Here is a 27,861-nt window from a genome sequence, read left to right on the forward strand (position 1 = left end):
CGTCATCCGTTTGCGAGAAGGAAAAGTTACATCACGCATGTTGTTAGAGGAAAAGTGCATCGTCGTCGCGAAATTTCGCAGTTCAATTTTCATCTTCAATTTACGCTCGAAAAAGCGCTAAAAACTGCTCCTCTTGTGGTTGATAAAGTTCCCCGAACGGTGAGGCCGTGTTCTAGATCGAAATGCACAGGAATCGGTGGTGAACAAGGCATCGAATTTGACTCGCATGGTTTTTCTGCCCCTTGTGGATTATGTCCGAGTCAAAGCAGGTTTGTGTTTGAAAGGAGTACCTCGGAAGATCATCCGTTCAAGCTTTTAATGTTTTACGTTTTCATCTAAACATAGAATAAGAGATTTCTGTTCGGGTTTGTTAGGCTTATTTCCGAAGCGTAGTTCTTGTTTTTGGTTCCGTAAAAAGAAATTGCTTACGATTTCCGCTTTAGTTATATTCAGGACTGGTAGCGAGTCACTTTTTGAAGACTTGGCCTCTATTTTTAATAGCTGCGCATTTACTGCTACGGCTATCCGGTCCCTTGATAAAAACATCAACTTCAAAACGGTTGGAAATCACTGGTTTGAAGCTAGAATTAATTTTATTTATATTTTACATGCAATGTTGATTCTGTAACATTCCTGATAATAAGGTCCATATTTTCTTTCCTGCACATTTATTTTAATGTTGTAGTTATGAAGTCACTTTCCAGTCACTATTTTGATATTTTTAATCATTGAAATCCCTATTGTTTTGTTGCCTGACCGCTACCAGCCCTGTTTAATGCATTTCTTGCTTAGTCCATCAAAAACCGTGTGAAATTACTTCCCGTATAAATTAATCTTTGTTTCCTTATCTCTTTCGTTTACTTTCAGTTATTGCTTTGAGTTGCCCAAAAAAAGAAAGCTTGAGAAGATCACGGCCAATCGAGCTGCTGGAAAAAGGCCTTACTAGGTGCTAGAAAGTGTCAATTTAAGTCAACCGATTTGTAGTGCTCTTTATATCCCACTCGAGTAGTTGAATCACCATCGCAATTATAGAATCATATTTTACACCGAGGCATTTTCAAACACTCATCCGTTCTGCAAACAGAAACGTTTTGAGCCAATATTTGTCTTTCCTTTTTCTCTAAAAAATGTGTACGTTGTTGTAGGGAAATATTCGAACACAAGCCGAACCAAACGAGTATCTTTCTAATCAGCTTCTTTTTGCTACTATTATGCCTTTCGTCGCCATACAACCGTAACGAATTTTGCTACGTAAAAAAACGTTCGATATCAATCGTTATCTCGCGCGTTCGAAAATAACGTCTTTGGTTTGGCGCGCCTCTGACAAAAAAAAACTGTTCACACAAAAACTTACAATCTCGCCGCGTGATTGAAAATCGGGTCACAAATTAAAACCCCTCGCGCCTATGGCCGCCTATCTTAACCGTACCCTGTCGATGGTGACGGGCTCGAATGGGTCGGCCTCGACGGGATACGACACGGCGGCACTGATCGATGCGAACACATCGTCGCCGCGGGGTCTGCACACGGCCACTGGTGGCGGGGCTGCCGGCCACAACGACGTCTCGCCGTTGCAGATTTTCGTCCGCGCCAAGAAGAAGATCAACGACATCTTCGGCGAGATCGAGGACTATGTGGTGGAGACGACCGGATTCATCGATGGTGAGTAAAATGAGATTAGCATAGGTATCAGGAAAGGGAGCAAAGTAGTTTTTAGCCACATAATACGTATTTTGTATTTTCTGTAGTAAAACGTTTATCTGTTGGCAATTCGTCTACAGAAAAGGGTGACCACCGAACCGGGAAACAGACGGAAATTAGAAATCACCGGGAAATCCTGGAATTCAACATGATTACCTACCGTTTAAATCGTATCGAACAAACATTTTTGAGCTCTAAATTTACAAACACTAAAACAAGTAGTAGAAAGTCGTTATGTTTGATCATATTGTAAGTAAGCATCTGCTATTCTATAAAAAATCTATCATTGGAATGAATAATGAAAAGTTAATTATTCAATGTTTACTTTGCGACACTATGATTTTTATAAATGTCCCTTTTTTCTCAATGATTAGCAATGCCTCGAAATATGCTTGAATCTTTTCTTTTCTGTCGGGATAACATTTTTGTACTTTTCATAAACATATTCAACTTAAAGTTTTGAATGAATGGTTAATAACTACTTTCAGAAGATTTTGACATTCAAAAATATTGTATTGATTTTTTTAGCTACTGAGCATTTATACCACAATAAATCCGGATTTTCTTAAAAACAGAGCTTTTAATATTTTGTAAGATAACCAATAGACTAAGATTTGATTATGTAGTTTTGTTTTACTTTCAAGAGAAGATCATGCTTCGGGCTTCATTTTAACCTCAAACTTATTTGGTGCAAAGAAAAAAAAACTAAGGATTAGAAGTTGAAATACCTTCAATTAGAATAAATAACTACTTGGACTACCTCAATGATTTATTCTGGCTTCTGGGGGTTTTGCCGTCCGTGTTGTTTTAAACTTGGCAGTAAAATGCACTTATGAAAAAAGCATATTGTTGCAAAACATGGGTTCCAAAACTTTAAAAGGACATATAGGAAGGAATCCCTGTCATGGCAGTAAAAATGGCTTCCTCACATATACACACACATTTCTGGAAGTCCACATTATTTCTCAAAATATTTCACTTACCTACACTTAGTTTACTCCCAAATTGCTAACGAGACATCAGAACACAATTACCTTACGATTTCCGTAGTTTTAACACAAGTAGCTGGTGGAAATTCCATGAACCGTGCTAATTTTCAACACGGACGTTTAACTTTGCTACAATTGTTTACACTTATCCGCCTGCGAACGAAGAACACTTTCCGCCGAGATTTACCACTTTCGCTGAAATTGAAACAAAAATTAAATTTGTTGAATTTAAAAACACCCTGTATTGAAGTAACAAAGAATGTGTGTTGCAACAAAAAAAAAGAATTTTGTTGTTTCTACAATACTATTTATTGATATTAACAAAATCAATGCATTAGGCAAATACAATGCGCCACCATCATAGAGGTCGCTGGGGAAAAATGAGAGAAATGTCACTGAAAATGTTTGTTTACGTCCAAAATTCAATTTTTCAACCCAAAAATTAGGTAATAATCAATCGATTATTGAATTATTTTCCATTGACATAATCATTCTTGCGATACGCGTGATTGCACAATAAATTTAACCAGAGTCTATAAATGGAGAGTTGCGCGAAGACTGAAACCAAGTCTACCTATTGAACTTTCAAATCGTCTATATATACCTATCGAGCAAAATAAACAAAACTTTTCGGGGCGAGAGAAGTATTGTTATTGTGACGATTTTATTTTTTTTTCAATGCTACGTTTTAAGTTGCGGTGTAATACGAAAATGTAACGAAATAATAGCTCTTTAGGGCTTATATTGCTTTTTGCATTTGACGTGCAAAACTTATCCAAATTGCCTTCAAACGCGGCAATACAGAACAATCAAAAGACACTTATCAACCACTATCAATATTACCGCCAAACTAGCAAGGAAAATAAATCTTTGACATCGCCTTCCTTGTGAACAATCTCACCGCGTTTGGTGTTCCCGCATTAGTAATTTGTATTTTAAACGCACACGGCAATAAATTGTGAATGAACTTCTTTCTTGTTGATTCTACCCCATTACCCCGAATCCCATTACCCCGAATGCCATTAACCTGAACGCCATTACCCCGAATTCCAAAACCCCGAACGTCCCATCACCCCGAATGACATTACCCCGAATTCCAATATCGCGGGGAAATGTCATCAATATCATCATGTCATGATAATTGTAAATTCGGGGAAATTGCTTTCGGGGTGATGGAATTCGGGGTAATGGTACATTCGGGGTAATGGAATTCGGGGTGATGGCAATCGGGGAAATGGCATTCGGGGTAATGGGGTAGAATCTTTCTTGTTACATGTAATGTAATGGTAGTGCAATCTCCCTCCATCAGTGGAAATATATAAATCGGTTTTATAGTTAAAACGTTAAATTTTAGTTAAAAGTTAAAGCATACAAAATAAGTTAGTTTGAAAACGATATAATAATTATTCAACCCAGACTTACGCTGCAGATGCGGGGTACAGTAAACATATGGTCCTTTGTAGAAATCCTTTATAAGAGAGATTCGCGGAAGCTGACATTTCTGTCAAAGTGTGAGCCAATCGAGCAGCGAGAGCTGTCAAAGTGTGAGCCAAACGAACATGCGTTATGTTTGTTTTGAACTTTTCTTGAGGAGTAATGTTATCCGCTTGAAATTATTTCGGTAAAAGTAATTTTGCATGAAACAATAAAAATGAAATATTTTTCTTTTTTAAATTTTTGTCAATGCGATTTTTAGTTGTTGATTTTTTGGGCTGTTTATTAGTTTAAATATGTAGCTCAAAGATCTATAACGAAACAAAATATTTTTTTCGCGATGAGGAAGTCATGTCCGTGTTACAATATTGTTCTCGACGCCGAGCAAAATCAGCACTTCTGGTCTGTTGCCAAATCTTTCCATTTTACTTCCGCTTATCTCTCTATAAAAGATCACTAGTCCTTTGTCGATCGGCCGTGAACGAAGCCGGCTTGATAACTTCCAATGAACTCGTTTACAACAAGTGACAGACGACGGAAGATGATCTGGGATAATACTTTGTAGAATGATGAATGGTGAATCGCTCGACAGTTCTCACAATCTAACTTGTCGCCCTTCTTGACATTTTAAACAGTTTCCATTATTTATGAATATTGTGGTATGACCCATATTTTATTTGGTGCTCATCAAATATCATTTCACAATTGAGATGTGATAGACATTGGTTGATGTGTCACACTGTCCCAACTGGGCACAACTCGTTTTATAAAGTCTATTACCCTATTAGGACTACCTTGCCAAATTTCCAAGGGCTCTAATAACCCTTTTCCAAATGCTAACATTCTTTGATCAATCAATGCTCCGCAGTTGCAGAGTATCAGGTATCAGAAGGCCGGCTCCAAAGGCACGTTCCCCACCAGTTGGGAGATTTGTGCCATCGCCATATTTGATCATCATCTACCCGATGGGAGAGGAAAGGGAAGGGAAAGATGGGAGGAAATAGGAGTGGGGTCTTTTGAAGAGGGAAGATCGCATAAGCGAAATGAGAGCATGTAGCTCCATACCACAATGGGTTCGAACAGCGCCCTAAAAGGGGCACTGTAAAACGCATGAGCCTATAGCTCATTACCACAGCGGGTTAAGAATAACAGAATGTCCTGAAGATTCAGGCTTCTGAATTCAGTTTCACTTAATAAGTGTTTACCAAGTAATTGGAATCGCATTTGCGCAAAAACTGGACAGTTACATATCAGGTGATACGAAGTTCTATAATCGGAGTCTCAACTATCACACACAAATGAGTCAGCACGCTGAATATTTGCCATGTGATAGTTGAGTCGGCAGTGGCCTGTCAACGCTCTGACCAAGAGACTGCAATTCTGCTTTGACAGATTTGTTAAAAACTTCGCCACCCTTGGAGATGGCTCAGTAATGTACAATTTTGTTTGACGACATGACTCCAAACTATCCCAATATTGGCTCTACCCCATTTGGCATAAAGCCATTTGGCATAATGTCGTTTGGCATAATGTTCATTTGGCATAATAGCCATTTGGCATAACGGCCATTTGGCATAATTAAACGAAATATTATGTTTCTCTCACATTTCAAAACGTTTATTATGGTACTTGAAATATTTGTCTAAAACAAGTTAAGTTTACTGGAAGAAGGGGAAAATATTGACCATGACTTTTAGTTGAAGAAGTAATGTGAAGTACAAGGAAACGCATCAAGAAAGATTGGTTGTCACGAAGTGTGCGTTTGAGGCTGATGACAAAAACATCAGCAATGTGAAGTCACATCAGCGCGCAGCGGTTGAGCATATCGTGTAGATGGAGATCCAAGCATATGGGATAATTGATTTCAGTACAGCATCGTTAGAAAAATTTCAAGTTTGAGTGTGTTAAAACGCAAACACCGAACCGGATCGTTGCGTACAATTTGATCAAATGAAAGAATGGGCTTGACTCCCATAAGTTATGAAATTCCATGTGCGGCTGAGTACTCACTTGGATTTTTTTGAATATCACTTATACGTAATGTATCTAGATGAGAGTTTGATGTGGCAGAACCTGCAAAATAGTGCAGCCGTATTGTTCCAATTTTACAGAAATGAAAATTACGCGGTGGTGCAGAGCAAATAATATAGATTAGTAAATTTCACCTTCTTCCAAACATGAGTTGTTCTTTTGAGTTTGCATTTTAGCTAACCTTAACTTTTATACCGTGCTGCTTCGAATTGCTACACCCTTTAAAAGCCGGGCAGTAGCCTGTTTCTAGGTGTTTTTGGACCTAATTCTGACTTTCTCGTAGGGGTGTCGATGCTGTAGTGGTAAGCGAGATAAGCGTGATATCAATTCTCGTCAGCGCCGTTAGGATTTTCTTAGACATTAACTCCCTGGTCGCGTTTTCTTTCGGAAGGGAAGAAAAGTACTTAGTCCCAGCCCATTTGCTGATGGGTTCGATATGTAGGGTCCTAGGTGTTTGTGGCTGTCTCTCCGGGCGTCGGAATTTTAAGACTTCGATCCTAGACCCAGCTGACATTTAACAAACAACTGGTCCATAGAAATAAGAAGAAATGTTTTTTCGTTAGAACTCCGTAATTGCAACTTCTCCTACATTATCCATGCATAAATGCAGCAGAAAAAAAAATTTGTGTGAATTAAGGCCAGTTTCCAAGATTCGAAGCGTCCGGGCAATTCGAATGAACACGGTACCAAGGCAATCCGATGTAATAAACTTCGATCTTGGCGTGCCTATGATTCGTTACGCTGCAAACTAAAAAGAACAGCACAGACAAACAGACGTAACACTTAGAACAAATCGAAATCAAAATCATAGTTGAGAAGACATGTACGCCCAATGCTAAAATCGGTGTGTTTGGCCAACGGGCCAACAGATGGTGGTAGCGTGTAAACGTCAAACACGAACAAAAACGATGCGAGCGCTGCGGGTGGCGGATTGGCCACCTAACATATTTTTCAACCGTTAAAAAGGTGTTCGGCGGACAATGATGAGAGTGTTACGTCTGTTTGTCTGTGAGAACAGTTTATGTTGGAAAGAAGTTATAATTTCTTATAGAGTAATTCGCCATTTGCTGAATGCCTAAAGCACAGAGAACAGACATGGAGGCTCAAACAAAATTTCATCTGAAACATGTGTAAAGCTTCGAATCAACCATCAGCGCCGCCAACGCAGACAGCCCGACATACAAACTCGTTTCGACAACACGATGTCACTAGCGAACGTCAAAATGCATTAGCACACAAAGCAACGCTAGCGACAAGTGGCAATTTTTGATATCGACACTAGCGCCAAAGAGTAAATAACGGCAAATTTGTAGCGTTCTCAATCTGACGACAGCGCCGCGTAACAGGAACATAACGACATACTTTGAAATGACCAGTACAATGCTTTACACACGCTGACGAGAAAAGATGAACGTCTGTTCTCTGTGCCTAAAGGCTCGCTAATTGTGGAACATGTCATTAGGAATACACGTACTGTTATAAAATAGGCGAGATTGTCAGCCGTTCAGTGATAGGTTAATTGCCCTACTGAATTATTAACCAACATCAACTGATTTTTGTAGCATTTAAGGCAAAGCATCTCTCCTGAGATTGTCCTTCTTTGAGACATTGGCAGTTCTTTATATTTGGTTTCTAAGCCCTTAGAAATAAAAAAAATCAATGTTTTTAGAGGCTATGCTAAACGGTTTCTTATAACTGTGTTTACAGCTGCGACAAAATTGTGATATCCAAGCCACGGTCAAAAATAAAACTACAGCCTAGGCTATAGCCTATTATTACAAATAAAAGAAGACAGACTTTCAGAGAGCATTATAAGATTGATTGAAGCGAGTTCACTCTATGGTGCCAAATTTTAAACTCTTCATATTACTCCTTACTGAAGCGATACGAATAAGTACTCACATCTACAAGTATGACTTGGAAGGCGCCGGTCGGATCTCGGAAGTGATTCAATTCTTTTGTCCAGAGTCGAAAAAGACACATTGGATTTATCGAGTGCAAATTTGAGATTTTTTTGTGGGAATGTATTCTTCAAATTATGCCAAATGGCCGTTATGCCAAATGGCCATTATGCCAATTGGCCATTATGCCAAATGGCGTTATGCCAAACGGCCTCCAATATTGCTTGTGCTGAGTTGCCGCCCAAGAGTTTAACTGAAGCTTCACCCAGCACTTCGAAATTGGAATAGCCGGCTAAGGGCCAATGAAGTCATGCGATGCTCCAATCAGCCAATTCATTTCCAGCCATGGAAGAATGGCCAGGTACCCATACAAGGTTTACAGAGTTGGCTGAATTCAGTTCCTCAATTTGAGTTCGACATGCGATAACAAGCTTCGACCTTGAGTTGGCCGAAGCATAAGCTTTAAAATCAGCCTGACTATCTGACATATTCCTTTACAAATAGCCAGACATCCACTCGTCCCGCGAAGGGAGTTGTGAGGAACATTTCCTATAAGCAAAGTAACAAGCAATTGTGAGATCACTCGAAGCAAGGACCATTGTGTCCCAATTCACCGGAAGTGGAAACATCCAAATCACTAGGATTTCCAATGGACGGAGAGAATCCATGGAATTTGGTCACAACCAATTCCCAGTTTATGGAGTATAACAAATGCAAAGTCTGCAAATTTACATTCATATGTTCATATAGAGTTGTAGCGATGATCAGATAATAATTCATCATCTGATACATGCCAATTCGTCAACTCGTGACTGATTCTGTTCGAGCAGAGCATTATGTCTAACACTTCTTCTCTAGCAGATACCATGAAGGTTGGGCGATTTTTTATAATAAGTAATCCAAGATTTGAAATACTTAAGCATTCCATCACACTGGAGCTTCTCAAATCGATATCTAAGCTGCTCAGGTGATGTGATGAGTATCAGCATCACTGCCCACAATCAGCAGAACGCATTGGGAGGAAACGACAACTCGTTTGAAATCATCCATTGGGATGGTTCATCATGTGGTAAATACACCACAAAACGAAAGACGTATTTCCTATTGAGGTCACCAACAGAAATATCAATTGTGACAGCACATACATCTCTGGTTGTTAACTCAGAAATGAGTGTAGCAACGTCAGCGCTATTTACGAGCACGCATGCACGAGGTATGGCACGCGAGTTTGCCATTTCATGTTTCTGAAAGTAACAAAAACTGGGTCCACTAGGTTATCTAGATAAAAGTTCACAAAAGTAAGGAACTAGCGCTACTTGAGCTGTACCATTTACATGAGTCTACAAAGATTGATCGTTGCTGATATTTTATGCTAAAGATTGGTCTAACTAAGCTATCCTAACCGTAGCCACTACCCAAACTAGGCCGGATTAAGCTTTTCGCAATCACAGAACGAAAAAGACCAGCAGCGAAAAAAACAGATCGGTATCTCTTAAAAGTCGCCAAAGGCGAAAAGTACAGAATACACTGTGTAAAACGCATAACGCGGAACCATAAAGGTGAAAATTTAAACTAAAGTTCAACGTATTAATAATCCCACCCTTATTTTGCCTCAGGCTTGAGACTGAAGAAGGGCAGCCGATTATCTCGGAGAAAAACAAGGTCACCTGCACCATTGCTCCGGGTAGCACAGGAAGGGCATAATACTGTAGAGGGCGCCCTGGTGCTCCACAGGCTCCGTTTGCGGTTAGGTTTTATTTAGACCCCCCTAACCATTCATTCCTAGGCACGGTAAGCTTAAAGCCGCATGAATTAGAGGTCACCTGTGAGGTGGACTTTTACCACCGGAACAGGCAGTCCGTAGTGTTAATACTTAGCCAATTGAAACAACCGCTACCGACACTACACGGCTATCTAGGCTGATCGGGAAAAGGAAGTTAACATTGATGATTAACTCCTGATGTGCCCAAACAGTCCCAGCTTTGCAAAAACGACACTGTATTAACTTCGATGGAGCTTACCGCCATCAGAGGATTGTATTTTTCCTATCTTTTTAAGATGATACCTACTTGGGCAGTGACCGGTCATCAGGCCAGTTATTACCCTAAGATTTTCTTTATTAAGATTCAGTATAGCCCGGGCTTTAGCTAGACTGGGTTTTATGGATCTTTTCGCTTGCTTGGATGTATCCGTGGCGTTCCAATTGGATTCTACCATGGACATTTCCCAATTTTGCAGTTTCATCCTCACACTCGTCCGTCAAGATGCTCCCCCTTATTCCTACACATCTCGGCTCGCACCACGAAGCCGTTGCGGGATGCGTTGAGCTTTTGAGTTTCAGTTTTTGTGAGCCGCTCTAACATGGAGTATAGACGCTCCAGGTTTGCAGAAGCAAATTATAATTCATAAAAATGAAGAATAAATTTGTTAATATCTTCAGCAAACTTGTGCAATTTTTTTGTCCAATGCTGCATGCTTTATATTTATAGCAAAAAAAAAATCTTCCAGTACCGGTACTGAGAGAGTCATTACCTTAGAACCGGTACTCGTCAAAAGGGTTCGGTACTATGGTACCTAACCAATATCATAGAAATACCATACCATACCATTCTATGACGTCAAATCCGAGCTTAGTCGGGTCAGAACATCACGATACCTTTGTTCAATTGAATGAATGCAAAATGTTATTGTAAAGACACTTTTCCGTGTAAACTTGTCCATTTTGTCGTTCCAGTGACGTTTTTTTTTGTATAACCGTAGATAGCTTGCCAATACATCAATTGGCAAGAGAATGTATCTGCCAAAAAATTATTTGAACTTTCCCGGTACATCCCCATTACGTTACGCACGGTTAAATTTTAGATACGGAATATAAACATTTGAGAATTCTCGCGATCATTTCTCCTGACTATTTGGGGTTTCAACGCTATTGTGCAATATTCTTTCACGACTTTTGGTTTCCAGCTTCGATAACTCTTGCAAAAATGTATGAATCTTCATAAAAAATTTACCACTGGATAGCAAATCCTTGCGGATCAAAAGGTTGTGATAAGTTTCTCGCTATGACAACTAGAGGCACCACAGTAATTAAAAATTGCCGGTCAATTACTAAATAAAACAGGCAAAATCATAAACAATCATATTTTGATTATATGAATCCTTTTTTCATCGAAATAGTTGACTTCGTGGCTGTATGGTTAGTGTCGTCAGACAGTTAGGCGCCTCTTGTCATAGGGTGTGGTTTCGATTCCCGCTTCAGCCATTGAAACTTTTCGTCAGGAATGTTTATTGACTGTGCCACTGGAGCATGTTTGTCTAGTGTTAAGATATGTGCAGCTAAATTGCTGAAGACGGAATCCGTGACTTAAAACAATAGCTTCACAATTCCCTGCAAATATTCCTGGATAAATTGCTTGAGCAGTTCTTCTTCATATCTGGAAAAAGGAAGTTCTATACTGCCCATATACGCATAATTGTCCCATGTGCATAGGAAACCCAGCAAACATGGGACTGACATGCATTTATGGGCAGTATAGGTAGGTACTCTTGATGAGTGTGGGCGGAATCCCTGTTTTAATTTCTGGAAAATACTCCAAACACTGTTAGGCCTACCTCTATCTCTACCTGCAACCATATACTTTATTTTGGTATAGTTATGGTTACCCTTTTAAAAATATTTTTAACACACAATTGATTGGTCACCCCCGAAGAAAAGTTAGCTATTTCAAAAAGCAATATTTTCCTGGAACACTTAACACCTTCTTTAAATATGCATGCCTTTTTATATATGTTTAGAATCCGATAAAAATATGTTTAGAATCCGATAAAAAAAAATCAACGCATCGCCTTTTGCACATAAAAATCCATGCCTTTGAATATGAACAACATATTTTGAAATATACACGCAAGATCATAAACAATCATACTTTGAATATATGTAAAATTAGCTTGAAAATTCCTATGAGGTATTTCTGCATAAATTGCTTGAAAACATCCACAAGACATAGCTGGAGTCAGGCCTTCTAGATACTCTAGATCAGTGGTGCTCAGGCTCAAGATAGAATTCGAATAGATCAGGTGTAGCATAGCCTCCTGACGAAACATTATACGAAGTTTGTCATATTCAGGAGATCCAAACGACACGTGCGGCGCACTTTGGCCACCACGGCTTTAGATGAATTTATGGGGAAATCGCAGGAGTAGTTACTGGAACGCACTTAAATTATTTTACGGATTCCTGTGAAATCTCAACAGCTGAACGGTTCGGTAAATAAAATTAACGGAGTACGGTAATTTTTTACAGTATTTGGTAAAAATTCACCGGAATCCGTAAAATTCCGACGAAGTCACGTTGTTTTTTTTTTAATTTATTCATTAGTATCATTCTAAACATTACATTCATTTCTTATATCTGGGTGTTCTGTGTTATTAAACAACACTATCATCCTAATTTGGTAAAACAAATTTAAGATTTTATTAACATTTTGTTAACAACATATTACATTTAATTTGCCGTAGCAGTTTTTACAGGTGAGTTGATTTCACCTGCTTATAAGAGAAAAATTAACGTTTTTAATTTACTTAACCTAATTTAACCTAAACATAAAACGCATTAATCGTGGCAATAAAGGATTGCAACGGTTTTTTCCTGAAATTATTATTTATTTTATTTGACATTTGTTCCAATGTTTCATCATTGGATATTCTATGTAACTCATTGGTACTATACCAGGGAGGAAGCCTCAGAATCATTTTCAAAATTTTATTTTGAATTCTGCAAAGCTTTTTTCCTGGTATTACAACAGCTAGTCCATAGTGGTACAGCATACAACATGGCTGGCCTGAAAATTTGTTTGAATATCAAAAGCTTGTTCTTAAGACAAAGTTTTGATTTTCTATTAATAAGGGGATAGAGACATTTTACATATTTATTACATTTGGCTTGAATGCCCTCAATGCGATTTTTGAAAGTTAAATTCTTATCTAGCTTCCGTAACTCATGTTTCTCCGAACTGTTCAGCTGTTGTAGCTGTAAATTCACCGATTTCCGGTAAAATGAGCTTAGTGTGAAGGTTTGAAAAACTACTGTACAAATTGAAAAAAAAGATGATGGTCTCTAAAGAAGACCAATAGACATTACCCAACAGCAATATTGATAAAATCGAAACTCATCGTAATCTTCCACTTCCCTCTTTCAGCCCTCCCGACGATGGTGGAAATCGTGGACAAAGCCGAGTCGGAGCTATTCCGGAGCTATGTGCTGAAAGTGTCCGGCATCCGGGAGGTGCTCGCCCGTGACCACATGAAGGTGGCCTTCTTTGGGCGCACCTCCAACGGGAAAAGTTCAGTGATCAACGCTATGCTGCGGGACAAAATCCTACCGAGTGGTATCGGCCACACCACCCATTGCTTCTGCCAGGTGGAGGGCATCGATGGCGACGAGGCATACCTAGTCAAGGAAGGTTGTGATGAGAAGCTGAATGTAACGGTGAGTTGATGAGAGCTGGCTCGAAGCGATTTGGTCGACTAACTGTGATTTATGTTTGTTTTCAGTCGATTAAACAACTTGCCAATGCGCTATGCCAGGATAAACTCTCGGAAAGCTCATTGATCAGGATATTCTGGCCACGTAAACGATGTAACTTGCTAAGGGATGATGTAGTTTTCGTTGATTCGCCCGGAGTCGATGTGTCACCTAATTTGAACGATTGGATAGACAATTTCTGCTTAAATGCTGACGTTTTCGTGTTGGTTCTCAATGCTGAATCCACTATGACCTTGGCGGTAGGTTCACTCAGCAATGTATATTCACGCGCAATAATTCTAAAACCCATCCACTGCCGTTTTCTTACAGGAAAAACACTTCTTCCACGAAGTCTCAACCCGGCTTTCGAAACCGAACATTTTTGTGCTGAACAACCGTTGGGATGCATCGGCCTCAGAGCCGGAGTTCCAGGAATCGGTAAGTCCAAAGAAAAAGAGTGGCCTGGCCGCTACAATATCCAATGATTAGTTACCATAGCCGTTCTTCTTCCATTTGTTTCTTTCTCTTCCTAATTGTACCATCATTTTATCATTTCCCAGAGGGACCTGGATAAGGTAATGAAGCAAGTTTGACCGATGACTCTCGCTTCCGCTGCCAATGTCTGTCCTATCTGGCAGTCTATCCTGCTTCTACTCTTCCTCGTGTTCTGTTAAGTTTCGGTTTTGCAGTGGTACTTTCTCCGCTATATTGCAGTTATTTTCTTACTTCTTTGCCGCCTACCTCTCCCATAGAGTCCGCTTTCTCATTGCCCGGGATGGAGCAATGAGAAGGGACACAAGTCAGAGCGATAGTTAGACACAGCACTCAATGCTGGGCGTATTCTATTCAGGAAGAATTTTGAGTGCTTTTCCGGCTTCATTGACCGAACATCCTCAATAAAAATGAAGAAGTGATTTATCAGTTGAAAACTGTTGGTCGTCGCTGACATGCCCGATTTTACTTGCGAACATGGGAGGGATAAACTTTAAACGTAAATGATTTGAAGGATTCCGTGTGGAATTGTTGGTTTTAGGTACGGGAAGAACGAGGCTTTCTTGTCAATTCAATATGTCCAACAGCTAGATTTACCGAGAATTGGCTTATACTCACGGGCGTCACCATAAGACTAAGGAAGATTATTCATTGTTGTTAAACTACACTCGCTCAAATTCTTAGAAATGGAGCTCTCACAAATTGATCTTACTCCACCAACGGTATTATGTATGGTTTTTGTTACATGAAAATTTAAAATTTAGAGTCCTTCAACTTGGATATTTGAGAAATTATCTGGGTTTGTTCAATTCGTTCTTTTTAAGATTTTGCTGGATTATTCCAATACAAAGGCAGCGTATGTTTTACGTCTGCGGTAAGGAATTTTAAGTCATAATATTTCTGAAGTTTATACGGAAAAATATCTTAAATTGCGTCTCAGAATGTATCTATGTCCCTTAATTCCCTTGCTTACTTCTTTGTAACGGAGAAAGTACCTTCTCTGCATCTGTGCGTTTAAATGTACTAATTTAGAATGTATGTGTGTGATATATTTTATATTCAACTGCAAGAGCACCCCTCTTTGCTTTAAAATCAATCATCACAAAGACATAAATCCTATGCCTCAAAGAAAGTCTCTTACATCGTTAATTTTGTTCCAGGTCAAAGCACAACACCAGGAACGATGCGTCGATTTCCTCGTGAAGGAGTTGAAGGTTGCATCCGGAAAGGAGGCAGAGGAACGCGTCTTCTTCGTGTCAGCGCGTGAAACACTGCAGGCCCGATTGAAGGAAGCCGAAGGTCTGCCAGCGATTGCCGGCGCTTTGGCTGATGGTTTCCAGAACCGGTACTTTGAGTTCCAGGACTTCGAACGGAAGTTCGAGGAATGCATCTCGAAAAGTGCAGTCAGAACCAAATTTGAACAGCACAGCTCTCGCGGCAAGAGCATCTCAACGGAGATGCGCATGATGCTGGACAACATCTTCGACCGGGCGAATGTCCTGCGCAATCAGAAGCTGGAACAGAAGAAGAAACTGACTGATCGGATCGCAAATACCGAAACACAACTGATGCAAGTGACACGAGAGATGAAAATGAAGATCCACAACATGGTCGAGGAAGTCGAGCAAAAAGTGGCCAAGGCACTGAACGAGGAAATTTGGCGACTAAACGTGCTGGTGGATGAGTTCAACCTGCCTTTCCACACGGATCCATTGGTTCTGAACGTTTACAAAAAAGAAATCAACGCCCACGTGGAAAGTGGCCTTGGTTCGAATCTGAGGGCGCGACTTAGCACAGCTTTAGCCATGAACGTCGAAACAGCGCAAAGGGAAATGACCGACCGCATGACTGCGCTGATCCCGTCGGAAAAGATCATCACCCACACGCATCACGTCGTTGCGCGGAATCAACCGTTCGAGATGCTGTACACGCTGAACTGTCAAAACCTATGTTCCGATTTCCAAGAGGATCTGAATTTCCGCTTCTCCTGGGGAATCACTGCGTTCATAGCGAGGTTTAATGGCAAAATGCGAGCGAACAACAAGAAAGCAATTTCGCACAATAGGCAAAGTAGCAATATGAATGTAAGAATCGATCGTCTGTTTTTTTTGGGATTGATAACTTGATTTGGTGTATATGTGTTCCCAGGTATCGCAAGTAATGTCTCCTACTTCACCGATGTGTCTTATGCCGGATAACGAACTGATCACAGAAGAGCAGCTGTCGGTGATATCGAAGGTGGCGATAGCTTCGATCGGATCCCAGGGCACCCTGGGGCTTCTGGTGGCCGGTGTGGTGAGTACTATTTTTTTCTGTAGTTCAGTCTGGTAGATATACATTAGTGTGGGACAAAATTTAGATTCTCGCTCCAGTCCACTTTTTGGATTGCATTTAGGTCCCATATCAACTGTGCAAAATTTCAGCTCGATCGGAGAAACTATTTTAGCGCCAGCCGTTCAAAGTTTGTATGGGATTTACTATGGGAAAACTTACTTTTGCAAAGAAAAACCGCAAGAGGTCGCCCATTGGCCTCTATAAAAAGTCTGAATACAGACCTCGATAGGTATTTTATGATGAAGAATATTGCCGAAGACCGCGAAACAATCCGACACTTGTGAAAAAAGTTATTCAATGAAAACCTATTGGCAAGGCGGCGTTGACTAACACGTAAAGGAATAACAATAATAACAAAATCGGGCCAAATTTCCGAACAGTAGGGGGAGATCCCCCAGTACCGGACAGCACCCAATACCGGACAAAGTCGAAAAATTGAGAAATCATGGTCCAATCAAGATGGTGTATTAGAAGAAAAAAAAGCTATAATGGAGGCTAATGTTTGCGTAGAATAATATATCCTTGAAATATGTATGCCTTTTTTAAAAAGTAAAAAAGTTTGAAAATCTTAAAAAAATCGAGGTATTGCCTTAATTTTGAGCCTATTTAGTAATTCCCTGTCCTTTGGTTCAGAAAGGGGTATGGGCGCGTTCTGCCAACTCGGTCGAGGCAGATTTCTTGTGTGAACAAGTTACAACATGGACGTTCTAAAGTGCCAGAATGAAGTGTTGTGCTTGTGGGGAGCACTTGAAGATAGGATGGAAGGTCATTACTTCGCGTTCGTGCTTTACTCCTGCTTATCTTAAAAGTTATATACAATAACCGACCCTAAGTTTAAGTATCGAAATTAACAGTTGCAAATACAATAATCGTTCTGAGTTCAATAACATGTCGTCGCGTTAATTTTATCATAATGATCTTTTATCTACATCCGTCGAACCATTCTGAATGGCCGTTGTGAGAGTATCACCAAGAACTTCTCACATGCATTAAAGCTGAATTGTCCTACATTGAAACATTGAGGTTTTCGCTCTTTTGGATTCATTTTTTGTAGTTTGTCCTCAGTATTGTTGAGATGTCCTGAATGCCGCACATGGCGTACAGTGATCATTGCCATGGAGTTTCTCGTAAGCTGCATGGGGATTGTTATCATGGGAATCCAAAGAGCGAATTTTCTATGATTTCATTGTAGGCCAATACAGCAATAAAGCATGTAACAATCACTAACATTTCTTCTCTCTTTATCCTTGTTTTCATATCTAACCCGCCATTACAACGAGGAAAAATCCATTGGAGAGGAAAGGCATGGCAGCGTATTGGCCGAGAAAAGTTAAGTATCATGTTTTTGTAAATATTCTTATTACTGATTGCAAGGTGAATCAGAATTACTAAATTTCTAACTAATAACAAACTTGTTCCACAGAGCTATTTACAAAACTCCACCCAAAATCCCTCCTTTCCCATATCCTTAGGCAAAACACTTCACTACCGCTATATGTATGACTGATTCATGTTCTTTTGGCCTTGCATCATTCATACGTGTATTGGAAGTCAAGAGTAGAAGCAAAACTTAAAGAACCTTCTGGTCAAAGATGTTGCGTTGCCTACTTCCTAAGCTCCAAAACCCCCCGGTGTATTATGGACAGTGTGAGTTTTCAAACTTATGCTGGAGACTTGGCCCCTGACCCCCTTGTACATCAATAAAATAAAATAAAATAAAAATAAAATTTTGAGCCTATTTAGTAATTATTTTGAATATGAAAAAATACTTTGGATCACGCAAGCATGATCGAACATAATCCTAATTTGATAATATGAATGTATTTTGTACCATAATTGAACAAAATATGGTCAAATTACAATTTTTGTTAAGCACCTTCTGTCCCCCAGTTTCGGACAGCTTGATTTGCTATATGATATCTTTGTAATTATTGCACCAGTGTTTCTAAATACATTCATTTTTCATGGTTTTCGTCGACAATGGCATCAAACATGCAATAAAATTAAGAAGAATGAACAATCAGAACAACATCGTAAAATGTGCTATTTTTCATCATATATGAAAGAAGTTTTTGATGGACATCTTGCAAATTAAGAAAAACTCAAATTGTTCTTGTAAATGTTGCAAATGCATTGAATTGGCACTTATATAATATTCCTATAGTAAAAACATTCAATGATGCTCAAATTTACAGAACTCGAGGCATTTCCAGATCGTGTCCGGTATTGGGTGCCACCTTTCAAGATCGATCATTTTGGTACTAAAATACATAATCAAATTTCAATGTCAAAATTCATATTTATATTTTCGAATTTATTTTTGTACACTATAAAAATGATATTATTTATCATAAATGGGTAACACGAGCACATAAAAGCAATATTTTTCGAATTATGAATTTAGTGGCTTAAGTGTCCGGTACTGGGGGATCTCCCCCTATATGCTTAATAACTTTTTTCACAAGCATTGGATTGATTTGCGGTCTTCGACAATGATGTTCATAGTAGAAATACCTATCGAGATCTGTATGCAGAATTTTTGAAGAGGTCAATGGGCGACCTCTGGCGATTTTTCTTTGCAAAAGTAAGTTTTCCCATAGTAAATCCCATACAAACTTTGAACGGCTGGCGCTAAAATATAGTTTCTCCGATCGAGCTGAACTTTTGCACAGTTGTTATGGGACCTAAATGCAATCCAAAAAGTGGACTAAAGCGAGAATCTTTTTTTTTTTTTCATATAATCGTGTCCCAGGCTAATTACATGTCTCTTACCTCTTTGATACATTAGTGTAGCTTCACGTTATTATATGGCGTATCGTAGAAACTTGTCCAATCGTCGGAACGTTTTTTTGCAGACTAGCCCATTGAAGTCTGCCATCATTAGTTCAATCCCAAGCCCGTCCCTTTCGTCATAATTTATAGTTGTATCTTTCACTTGCTCTTATCTTCCAATTCTTATATATCACACCCAAACGTTTTATGCCAACGTAAATTTACAGCTTGCGAAACTTAAGCGGATTACGAAGTCCGTTAAAAGCAAGTTAAAAGTTAATGACGCAAAAATATCTAAAAACTGGGGGTATTTTATTTTTTGGTTTTATAAACAGATTATACAAATCGTGAGTTGTGCGTCTGCGCCACTCACCATATTCTAGTCTCCCACCGAATATTGTCTGGAAGTATCAACGTTCTACGTTCACGGATTGCGAAATGCTGGGCATGGCGTACCATTGGTAACTTGCGTACCTGAAGGAATAAAATATACCCTTATGTGCGGTCCTTAGCCTCCTGCCAAGCAACGTCGCGGTACTGGCCGGGGTACGAGCAAGATTAGGGAAGATCGGGTATCCAACCCCGATGAGAACTTGGGCGTATGCTCACAACAGCTTCTGTTCCCCATGTCAGGGGCGGTTGATCATCGTCCGAGTGCCAAGAAGGACTCTAAGCTAAAATGTGCACTATGGCCCTCCGAACATTTAGTGCGAATGGTCCTGAGGCAAGTTGAGGATTAAAGGCCGGTTCTTCAACTTCAGCATAATAAACGTGCACAGCCCACTCTCTGGAGGCACTGATGATGATAGAGACGCTCTTTACGCGCAGTTCGAACGCGAGTACGACAGCTGCCGAAGCCACGACGTCAAAATCATCATAGAAGATCTAAACGCTCTGGTTGGCCAGGAGGAGAAGTTCAGACCGACTATTGGAAAGTTCGGCGCCCACGTCCAAGAATATGGCCATTCTTAGCTCCTACTTCCAGCATAGTCTTCCATACCGATACACCTGGAGATTACTACAGCAGACAGAATCACAAATCGACCACGTTCTGATTGATGGACGGCACTTCTTTGACATTATCGACGTCAGGACCTATCGTGGCGCTAACATCGACTCTGACAACTATACTAGTGATGGTTAAACTGCGCCCAAAAATCTCCGTCGTTAACAAAGTACGGTACCGACGGGCGCCCTGGTATGATCTGGTATAAGCGGCATACATGCAGCACCTCGAGGCTGCATTACCGGAAGAGGGTGAGCTGGACGAAGCCCCTTTTGAGGACTGCTGGAGAACAGCGAAAGCAGTTGAAAGTAACGTCGGGTACGTGGGACGGAGTCGACGAAACGATTTATTCGACGAGGAATGTAGGCAGATTCTGGTGGAGAAGAATGCAGCGCGAGCGGTCATGCTGCGAAGGACCCGGCAGAACGTGGAACGTTATAGACAGAAAAGGCAACAGCTACTGGTAAGGATGGTATCGGAGGTGAACCCTTAAATATGGGTCCGGAGAGGCTAGCCATTTGTCTGCACCGGCTGATAGGCACAATAGATTCATTAGATTGAGAATAGACAAGTTATATTGTGAGAACTTTCGAGCAATCACCATTCTAAATGCGGCCTACAGAGTCTTATCCCAGATCATCTTCCGTCGTCTGTCACCTGTAATAAACGAATTCATGGGAATTACCAGGCCGGCTTCGTTGACGGCCGATCGACAACGGATCAGATATTTGCTGTACGGCCTATTTTGAAGTTTCGGTTGCACTATTTCTTATCATTTCTTATGGTACAAATCATTTTAGAGACAAATTTTTCTTGATGTTAGGAAAAAAACCTTTTTGGATATTGCTTTGGAATATGAGCTCAACAACATTCTGGATTTTCATATATTGCTGTTTGCATTTGAGGTGCAAATCTCGACCAAATGAGATTCAAATGCGGTAAGACACAACAATCAAAGGACATCTAGCAACGATTACTCATATAACCGCCAACCAAGCAAAGAAAAGCTATCTTTGGCATCGGGTTGCTTGTGGAAAATCTTACTGCGTTTGGTGTTTCCGCATTTGATATTTGCATTTCAAACGCACAGCAATATTTGTACAGTGCTTTTGGATTAAATGGAAAAAAGCGTTCCCAGAAACATCAAACATTTATTATTCAATTTTTTTTAATTATTGCAGCAATTTTAGAAATAAAACATAAATTACTATGAAATCACCATTAACCAAGTATCCCCCAATTACGTCAGAAGTTGTCGCCTTTGCATATTACAATCTAGTAAATCGTACCTAATAATTTTGGAATATCGATATTTAAGAAAATATTTCAAAATGTACTTAATAGTTATTGTATCATGATTCTGTGGATATGCGATTCGAAGACATTTTTTGACGTACAGCACTTAATTAAATAAAATATTGAAATCACATATCAGGGGGGCGATTCCAGATAAATGTTGGCCTCAAGGGGCCGAAAGTTGAAAAAAATTGGGAAGCACTGGTGTAGAGCTATCTAAAATAATGGACAAGAACAGCTTTTCCGGGAAGCTCACGAGACTGATAAGAGCAACAATGGAATGTGTGCAAAATTGTGTGAAGGTTTTAGGCGAACATTCCAGTTCATTTGAATCCCACCAGGGACTACGGCAAGATGATGGACTTTCGTGCCTGTTGTTCAATATTGCACTAGAAGGTGTTATGGGGAGAGCCGGGCTTAACAGATGGGGTACGATTTTTACGAGATCCAGTCAATTTGTTTGCTTCGCGGATGACATGGACATTGTCGGTCGAACATTTGAAAAGGTGGCAGACCTGTACTGGCCATAACTGCAAAACAGTCACATTCGACATTGTTGACGATTTCGAGTTAATACCGTGGAACATCATCAAATCATCAATACTTTCGACTAACTTAATAAAATCTGTGAGATTGTTCTAGAAAATTCGGAAAAAATACCAAGTTGTTTTGTCACATTGCTTAATATAACCGCATAACAGTCACATTGAGATTATACATGGGCCTCGTAATGTTGTGACAAAGAAATTTTTATCAGAATTATTTTCTGACTATTCACCCAAGATGTGAGATGAACTGTACAAAATTTTAGCTTCATATAAGCATTGTTGAATTGTTGATAATTTTTTGAAATTTTGGGGCCTTCCCATACTGACGAGAAATTCATACTTGGTACTCCATTTACTCAGTGCCTACTTTTGTCGAATGTTACAAATATGCAGTTATGGGCAGTGTATACCCGCCTGAAAAAATTGGACTGGTGGTGAATGCGACCAAGACAAAATACATGCTAGTTAGTGGGACAGAGTGCAACTGGGCTCGTCTAGGTGTTACGATAGACGGGAATACGTTCGAGGTGGTCGCCGAATTCGTTTACCTTGGATCCTTGCTATCGGCTGACAATAACGTTTGCCATGAAATATGGATCATCAGTAAAAGTCAGGTCACTATGGCCTTCACAAAAAGCTTCACATCCACACCAAATGTACCATGTACAAAACGCTCATAAGGCCGGTAGTCCTCTACGGGCATGAAACGTAGACGATGCTCGAGGAGGACCTGCAAGCACTCGGAGTCTTCAAACATCGGATACTTCCCAAGTAACCACAAGCATTAATTTATAACCGTATTTTAACTTTAATTCAACGAGTGCAATGCATCATCGCTTTTATTCTGCAATATGCGTGCAATAATGCTTTAATTCCATTTTATGAATGCAATGTAGCATTGCTTTATTGTAGCAATGAAATGTGCATCAATGGGTGATATACGGTCACCGCTCAATGCTTGATTGCATCATCTTACTCAATGCTTCATCGCAACAAAAACGGCAAGACTTCAATGTAGTATTTATCGTCGATCCTTCATTCACTCAGGCAAATAGATTATAGAAATACTTAAATATCCCTTATAAAAATTCGCCACAAGAAATCTGGTTGAAATTCGTAGATTTGTCTTATGAGAAACCAGAATTTGAAAACAAAAAAAAAGTTGCATCAACCTGGAATTGAACCAAAAACCTTACGATTGTTAGGCCCGTGCGTACACCACACGCCTATCGCCGATTCAATGTGGCAAGATGCTAAAACGATACATAAAGCGTGAAGATGAGCAACCGTTTTAGCCCCACATAATGAAAACAAAACAAAATCTCAAAAGCAAAAGAGCGACAGCCGCGGTTAACTGGGAAGAGCAACAGTCGTGTTCACCAAACTAATTGCGCACTTCACCCCAAATTGAACTATCACGTAATTTGTAGTGTGCAGAAAAACGGATCATCTCAACGTATTCGGTGCACTTGTTCCTTGAACCACAAGGAATAAGTGCACTAAAAATATTATCATGATTCGACGTATCCGACGAGTGAAATCGACAATATTTGCCACCGGCAACGAAAGGGTGCTGCTTGAAGTTGTACAATTTTGCCGGCCAAGACATGCAGCATTCATGGTCCGGAGGATAGGCGCGGCGAGTCATCGAAAACATCTCACTTAATTTGGGTTCGAATCCAACCAATAACACCAAAATAAAAAAATAGACAGACAAATAAGCAACGCTGACCTGACATCCAACGAACAAAAGAGTACAATAATATTTTTGTGTTTCTATTTTGGGTCTTAAAATAATGGTTTCCTTTGAGCATTAAATACACTTTAGCTAAAGCTTTTATACGGTACAGACCGTAACCATACTTTAGCAATTGCCAACATAGAGCTAGGAAATGTAGCCGTATTTACATTTTAATAGCGCCCTTTTCCGCTTTAATACTGCATTAATGAGACATGTAATGCAGTATGACTTTATATGCCATATTTTATAGTAGCATATAAAGTGATATTGATGCAACTATATACAGCTGTACGGTTACTTGGGTTAGGACGATCTTTGGCGGTGTGCAGGAAAACGTTGTGTGGCGGCGAAGGATTAATCACGAGCTCACCCAACTCTACGACGTATACCCCAGTATCCAGAAGGTGGTCATAGCTGGAGGGATAAGATGGGCAGGACATGTTGCAAGAAGACCAAGTTGTATCGGTCAGCAAATTATTCGATCATCGAACATGGTGTGTATTGTGCCGCGAGTCGTTGACCTTTGAAAGAAATCTCTGCATATCCTTTTGGGTTTCTTCAGCTCTCGCTGCTCACCTACCGCTCTCTGCTCAACCGGATACCGACCATTAGAATTTGAATCCTGGCGGCATTTCTTCATATCTGTCACACTCTTGCATTCTTCATCTTCGTCGTTGACCAGTGCTAAGTCCCGTGGCGTTATTGTCACAAACTTCGTGGTTAGGATGTTGTTGTTTACATCTTCAGGAACATTTATTATTGCCAACTGCTCGCTGCTGGCGATACTGTTATTTATGGAGCCCCTGACGCTAAATATCCGCGCCCGATTACAACAAGGTCCATGAAATCTGAGAAATGTGGCCCATCAACCAAAACGTAGTCTATTTAAAACAGGAATAACCACAAGGATGTAGCCAGGTGTTTTACGAATATTCCTACGTGCGAAGTAAATAATACTGATTGCCAACCCTCTAGTCACAGGTAATAGGCCAGGGGAAGTGGTTCACCTAGAGTGAATTTATGTCAGAGAAAAAGTAGATTTTGTATGAGAATTGACAGAAAAATGAATGACAAGTTCATCCACTTCTCCTGGCCTATTATCGTTGGTAACGGAATGAAGGCTTCCCGGAAACCCTATGTAGGCTCTCATAGTACTAATTCTTCATGTCATCATGAGCTTATTGTTCGTTGGCGGATAGATGCTGATCAGACTGTAATTGAAGCTGACGCTCTATTCTCAACACACAGGTCCCACCGAATAAATCTGCTTCTCAATCACTATAAAGCTAACTCCAGTTTCTGATCTGTCGCCGCCGCTAGTAGATGTGGTAATTGTTTGGCCAGGTAAAAAGCTCTCTTCGCGCAGCTCAAAACTGAAAAGATTGAAATTCGAATCCGTGTAAAACAAAGTGTTTTTTCCCTTACATTTGGTATTGCCTACCGGCTTAGAACTCTACCCGATGACGCTTCTGTTCTATGGCTTCTACTCCCTGTTTTTAAAAACAATTCACTTAATTATTGTAATCTAAGGAAGAATAGTACTCATACCTGTCGACATTGGTTTGAATTGGTGATTAGATTAGAGCGGTTAACAATGGTTTAGTATATACTGCGTAGTTTCTGTATCTGTAGATTACAAAACCTAGTGTAACATAATGGAGCTCATGATAATAATTCACGTTTTCATAGAATTCTTACCGATATACTTAAGTCAATTAGGACTGATTTTTTCACACGCGCCTAGGCCTTAAACCTAGTTTAATGATATGAGTAAACGTGGCTTACTGCTTAAGCAAAGGTGAAGAAATCGGCCCTTAGTTCACAAAGATAGCATTGCAGTAGACAAGTTAACAATGCCGAAAACAACTAAAATTTAGAGCAATAGAATAATAAGATCGGATCAAATAATATTCGACAATTTACACGGCCATAATCGTCACAACCATCCCCTTATCAGGGCTTTAGATCCGTAGCTCTGGTTCTCAATAGTTTCAAGTTCTTTTGGACATGTTTTTATGATAAGCCCTTTAAGTTTAAGTTCATTACAAGCAAATAACGGTTATCTTTTTCAGCTCCTGAAAACAATTGGCTGGCGAGTGATTGTGGGTGCCGGCATCCTGTATGGCAGCGTGTATCTCTACGAGCGCCTGTCCTGGACCAACGCCGCCAAAGAGAAGAATTTCAAAAACCAGTATGTGCAGCACGCCACACGGAAGCTGAAGTTGATTGTCGATCTCACTTCGGCCAACTGCAGCCACCAGGTGCAACAGTAAGTACTGAAGTAACACGGTTCATTTTTTCTGTGTCTCACCTCATTTTCGTTGTATTTCTTTGCACAGGGAGCTGTCCAGCACCTTCGCCCGATTGTGTCGCGTTGTCGATACCGCTACCACAGAGATGAACACTGAACTGAAGGACATCGAAACCTCCCTGGCCGTGATCGAGGCCAACCAGAAGCAAATCAAGGTGCTCAGCAATAAGGCCAACTTCATCCAGCGCGAGCTGGAAATCTTCGACAGCAACTATATCAAGGAGAACTAAGTTGAACCCTTCTGAAGAGGGTAGCAAGAGTTAATGTTTAATATATTGTATTCTCGCCAGGAGACAGCGTCACTCAAACCGGTATCGAAACCAAACAAAGTTTGTAGCTTGGATGGATGTGACAGAAAGTTTAGTTACATAGAACCTACGTTCCTTGTTCACACTTTTTACCTGATTCGATACTTTGCAAACATTGCTATATTTATATTTTTAAATGTTATATGCTTTAGTTTCCAATTTTGATTAGTTGCTGTGCACCAACATATTTGGTTGGATAGTTATCGTCACCTCCAAAGCAAGAATCTACACACCAACCGAATATGTACTACAAAGATTATTGATGCAAGTGAGTGAAACTTACTTAGAGAATACGCTAATGAATCCCTAACAAAATATTTCAATGTAACTGTGTATAATATATCCTAAGACTTAGTACTGTAGGAGAGGTCGTTTTCTTGTACAGGTATTACCGTACAGACTAAAGGCAGTTAGATATTTCTGTTCAACGATAGATGAGGGCTGTTGTAAAAATAAATTAAATCTATCGAAAAAGCTAAAATCGGAAACTAGACCAAGCGTTGATTGCAGAAGCTAGACCGCAAACCGTTAGATAAATTGGGTATCCCTGTTTTGTACTGTTGTACCACGTTGACTCAATCCTTGATTTACTTCGATCAAATTGTACCGAAAATTATAACTGAAAAATTGAACCCTGAAATAAAGTATTTCCAACTTCAATTACATGTTTGTTCGATCAGATGACCATGCTATATAGTTATGATACGAAACAATGGTTATCAAACGAACCTTCTCTTTTCCCCGACGTCCGTAAGGAAGTGGCCGGCGCCGTCAGACTTTTACATTTGGGCTTATTCTACGAGTGGCGTGAGGTGAGAATTGTCGGTGTCGTATAGCGAGGTGACAATTGTCGACTCGAGTGAAGTGACTCGCCGTGTAAATCAAATGGAAAGTCACTTCACCCGAGTCGACAATAATTGTCACCTCGCTATACGACACCGACAATTGTCACCTCACGCCACTCGTAGAATTAACCCAATTTTGTAACATTAGGAATGATCAGCAATTCCCAATATTCATTGAATATCTGAGCAATTAAGATTGTTCTGGACAATCACAAAGTGGCAACTATGACTTCACAGCCGTCCATCCGACCATTCGGTGGTGCTAGGGTAAATTGGTATAATGCGCCTCAACCGGGCAATACGCCCCACTTCATTTTCAAGGGATTACGGCTTATTTGACACGTAAATATGATTACATACCTTGAATATCCGCGAAAAACTGTTGTTGCGCATATAAGATCTTTGAGAGGTATGAACAATCTATAGAAATGGAAATACCGAAAATATCGAAAATCAGCTTTTTGACGCAAAATTTTGGGTCCGATAGGGAAGTCTCGTTGTAAATGAATCCCATCCTTTACTATTGTACTTATTATAAAAACTTTTTAAAGACGACTGCTAATAGACCCTTTTAAGCTTAGCAAGTGGTTGAATCCTCCTTGGAAGCATTTCTACAGCGCTGCGGAAT

At 40.0% G+C, this 27,861-nt stretch overlaps 1 protein-coding gene across 4 annotated transcripts; it reads left to right on the forward strand.

Annotated features, from left to right (window-relative positions):
• Nucleotides 1-27,048, forward strand: LOC5564882 (transmembrane GTPase Marf). Of its 4 annotated transcripts, none has more exons than XM_021854420.1 (10): nucleotides 1-269; nucleotides 868-1,662; nucleotides 13,255-13,544; nucleotides 13,610-13,840; nucleotides 13,911-14,018; nucleotides 14,141-14,155; nucleotides 15,233-16,156; nucleotides 16,221-16,367; nucleotides 25,842-26,038; nucleotides 26,109-27,048. In XM_021854420.1, exons 2-10 carry the CDS (start codon nucleotides 1,407-1,409, stop codon nucleotides 26,308-26,310), a joined length of 2,370 nt encoding a protein of 789 aa, XP_021710112.1. In that variant the 5' UTR covers nucleotides 1-269; nucleotides 868-1,406; the 3' UTR covers nucleotides 26,311-27,048. The 4 variants fall into 4 exon arrangements, with proteins under 4 accessions (XP_021710112.1, XP_021710113.1, XP_001649226.2 ...); XM_021854421.1 differs by having other exon boundaries at nucleotides 1,146-1,662; XM_021854422.1 differs by having other exon boundaries at nucleotides 2-269; nucleotides 1,578-1,662.
• Nucleotides 27,049-27,861: the final 813 nt, after the last annotated feature.

Source organism: Aedes aegypti, chromosome 3 (assembly GCF_002204515.2).
Source record: "Aedes aegypti strain LVP_AGWG chromosome 3, AaegL5.0 Primary Assembly, whole genome shotgun sequence".
In the NCBI taxonomy this organism is placed as follows: Eukaryota; Metazoa; Arthropoda; class Insecta; order Diptera; family Culicidae; genus Aedes; species Aedes aegypti.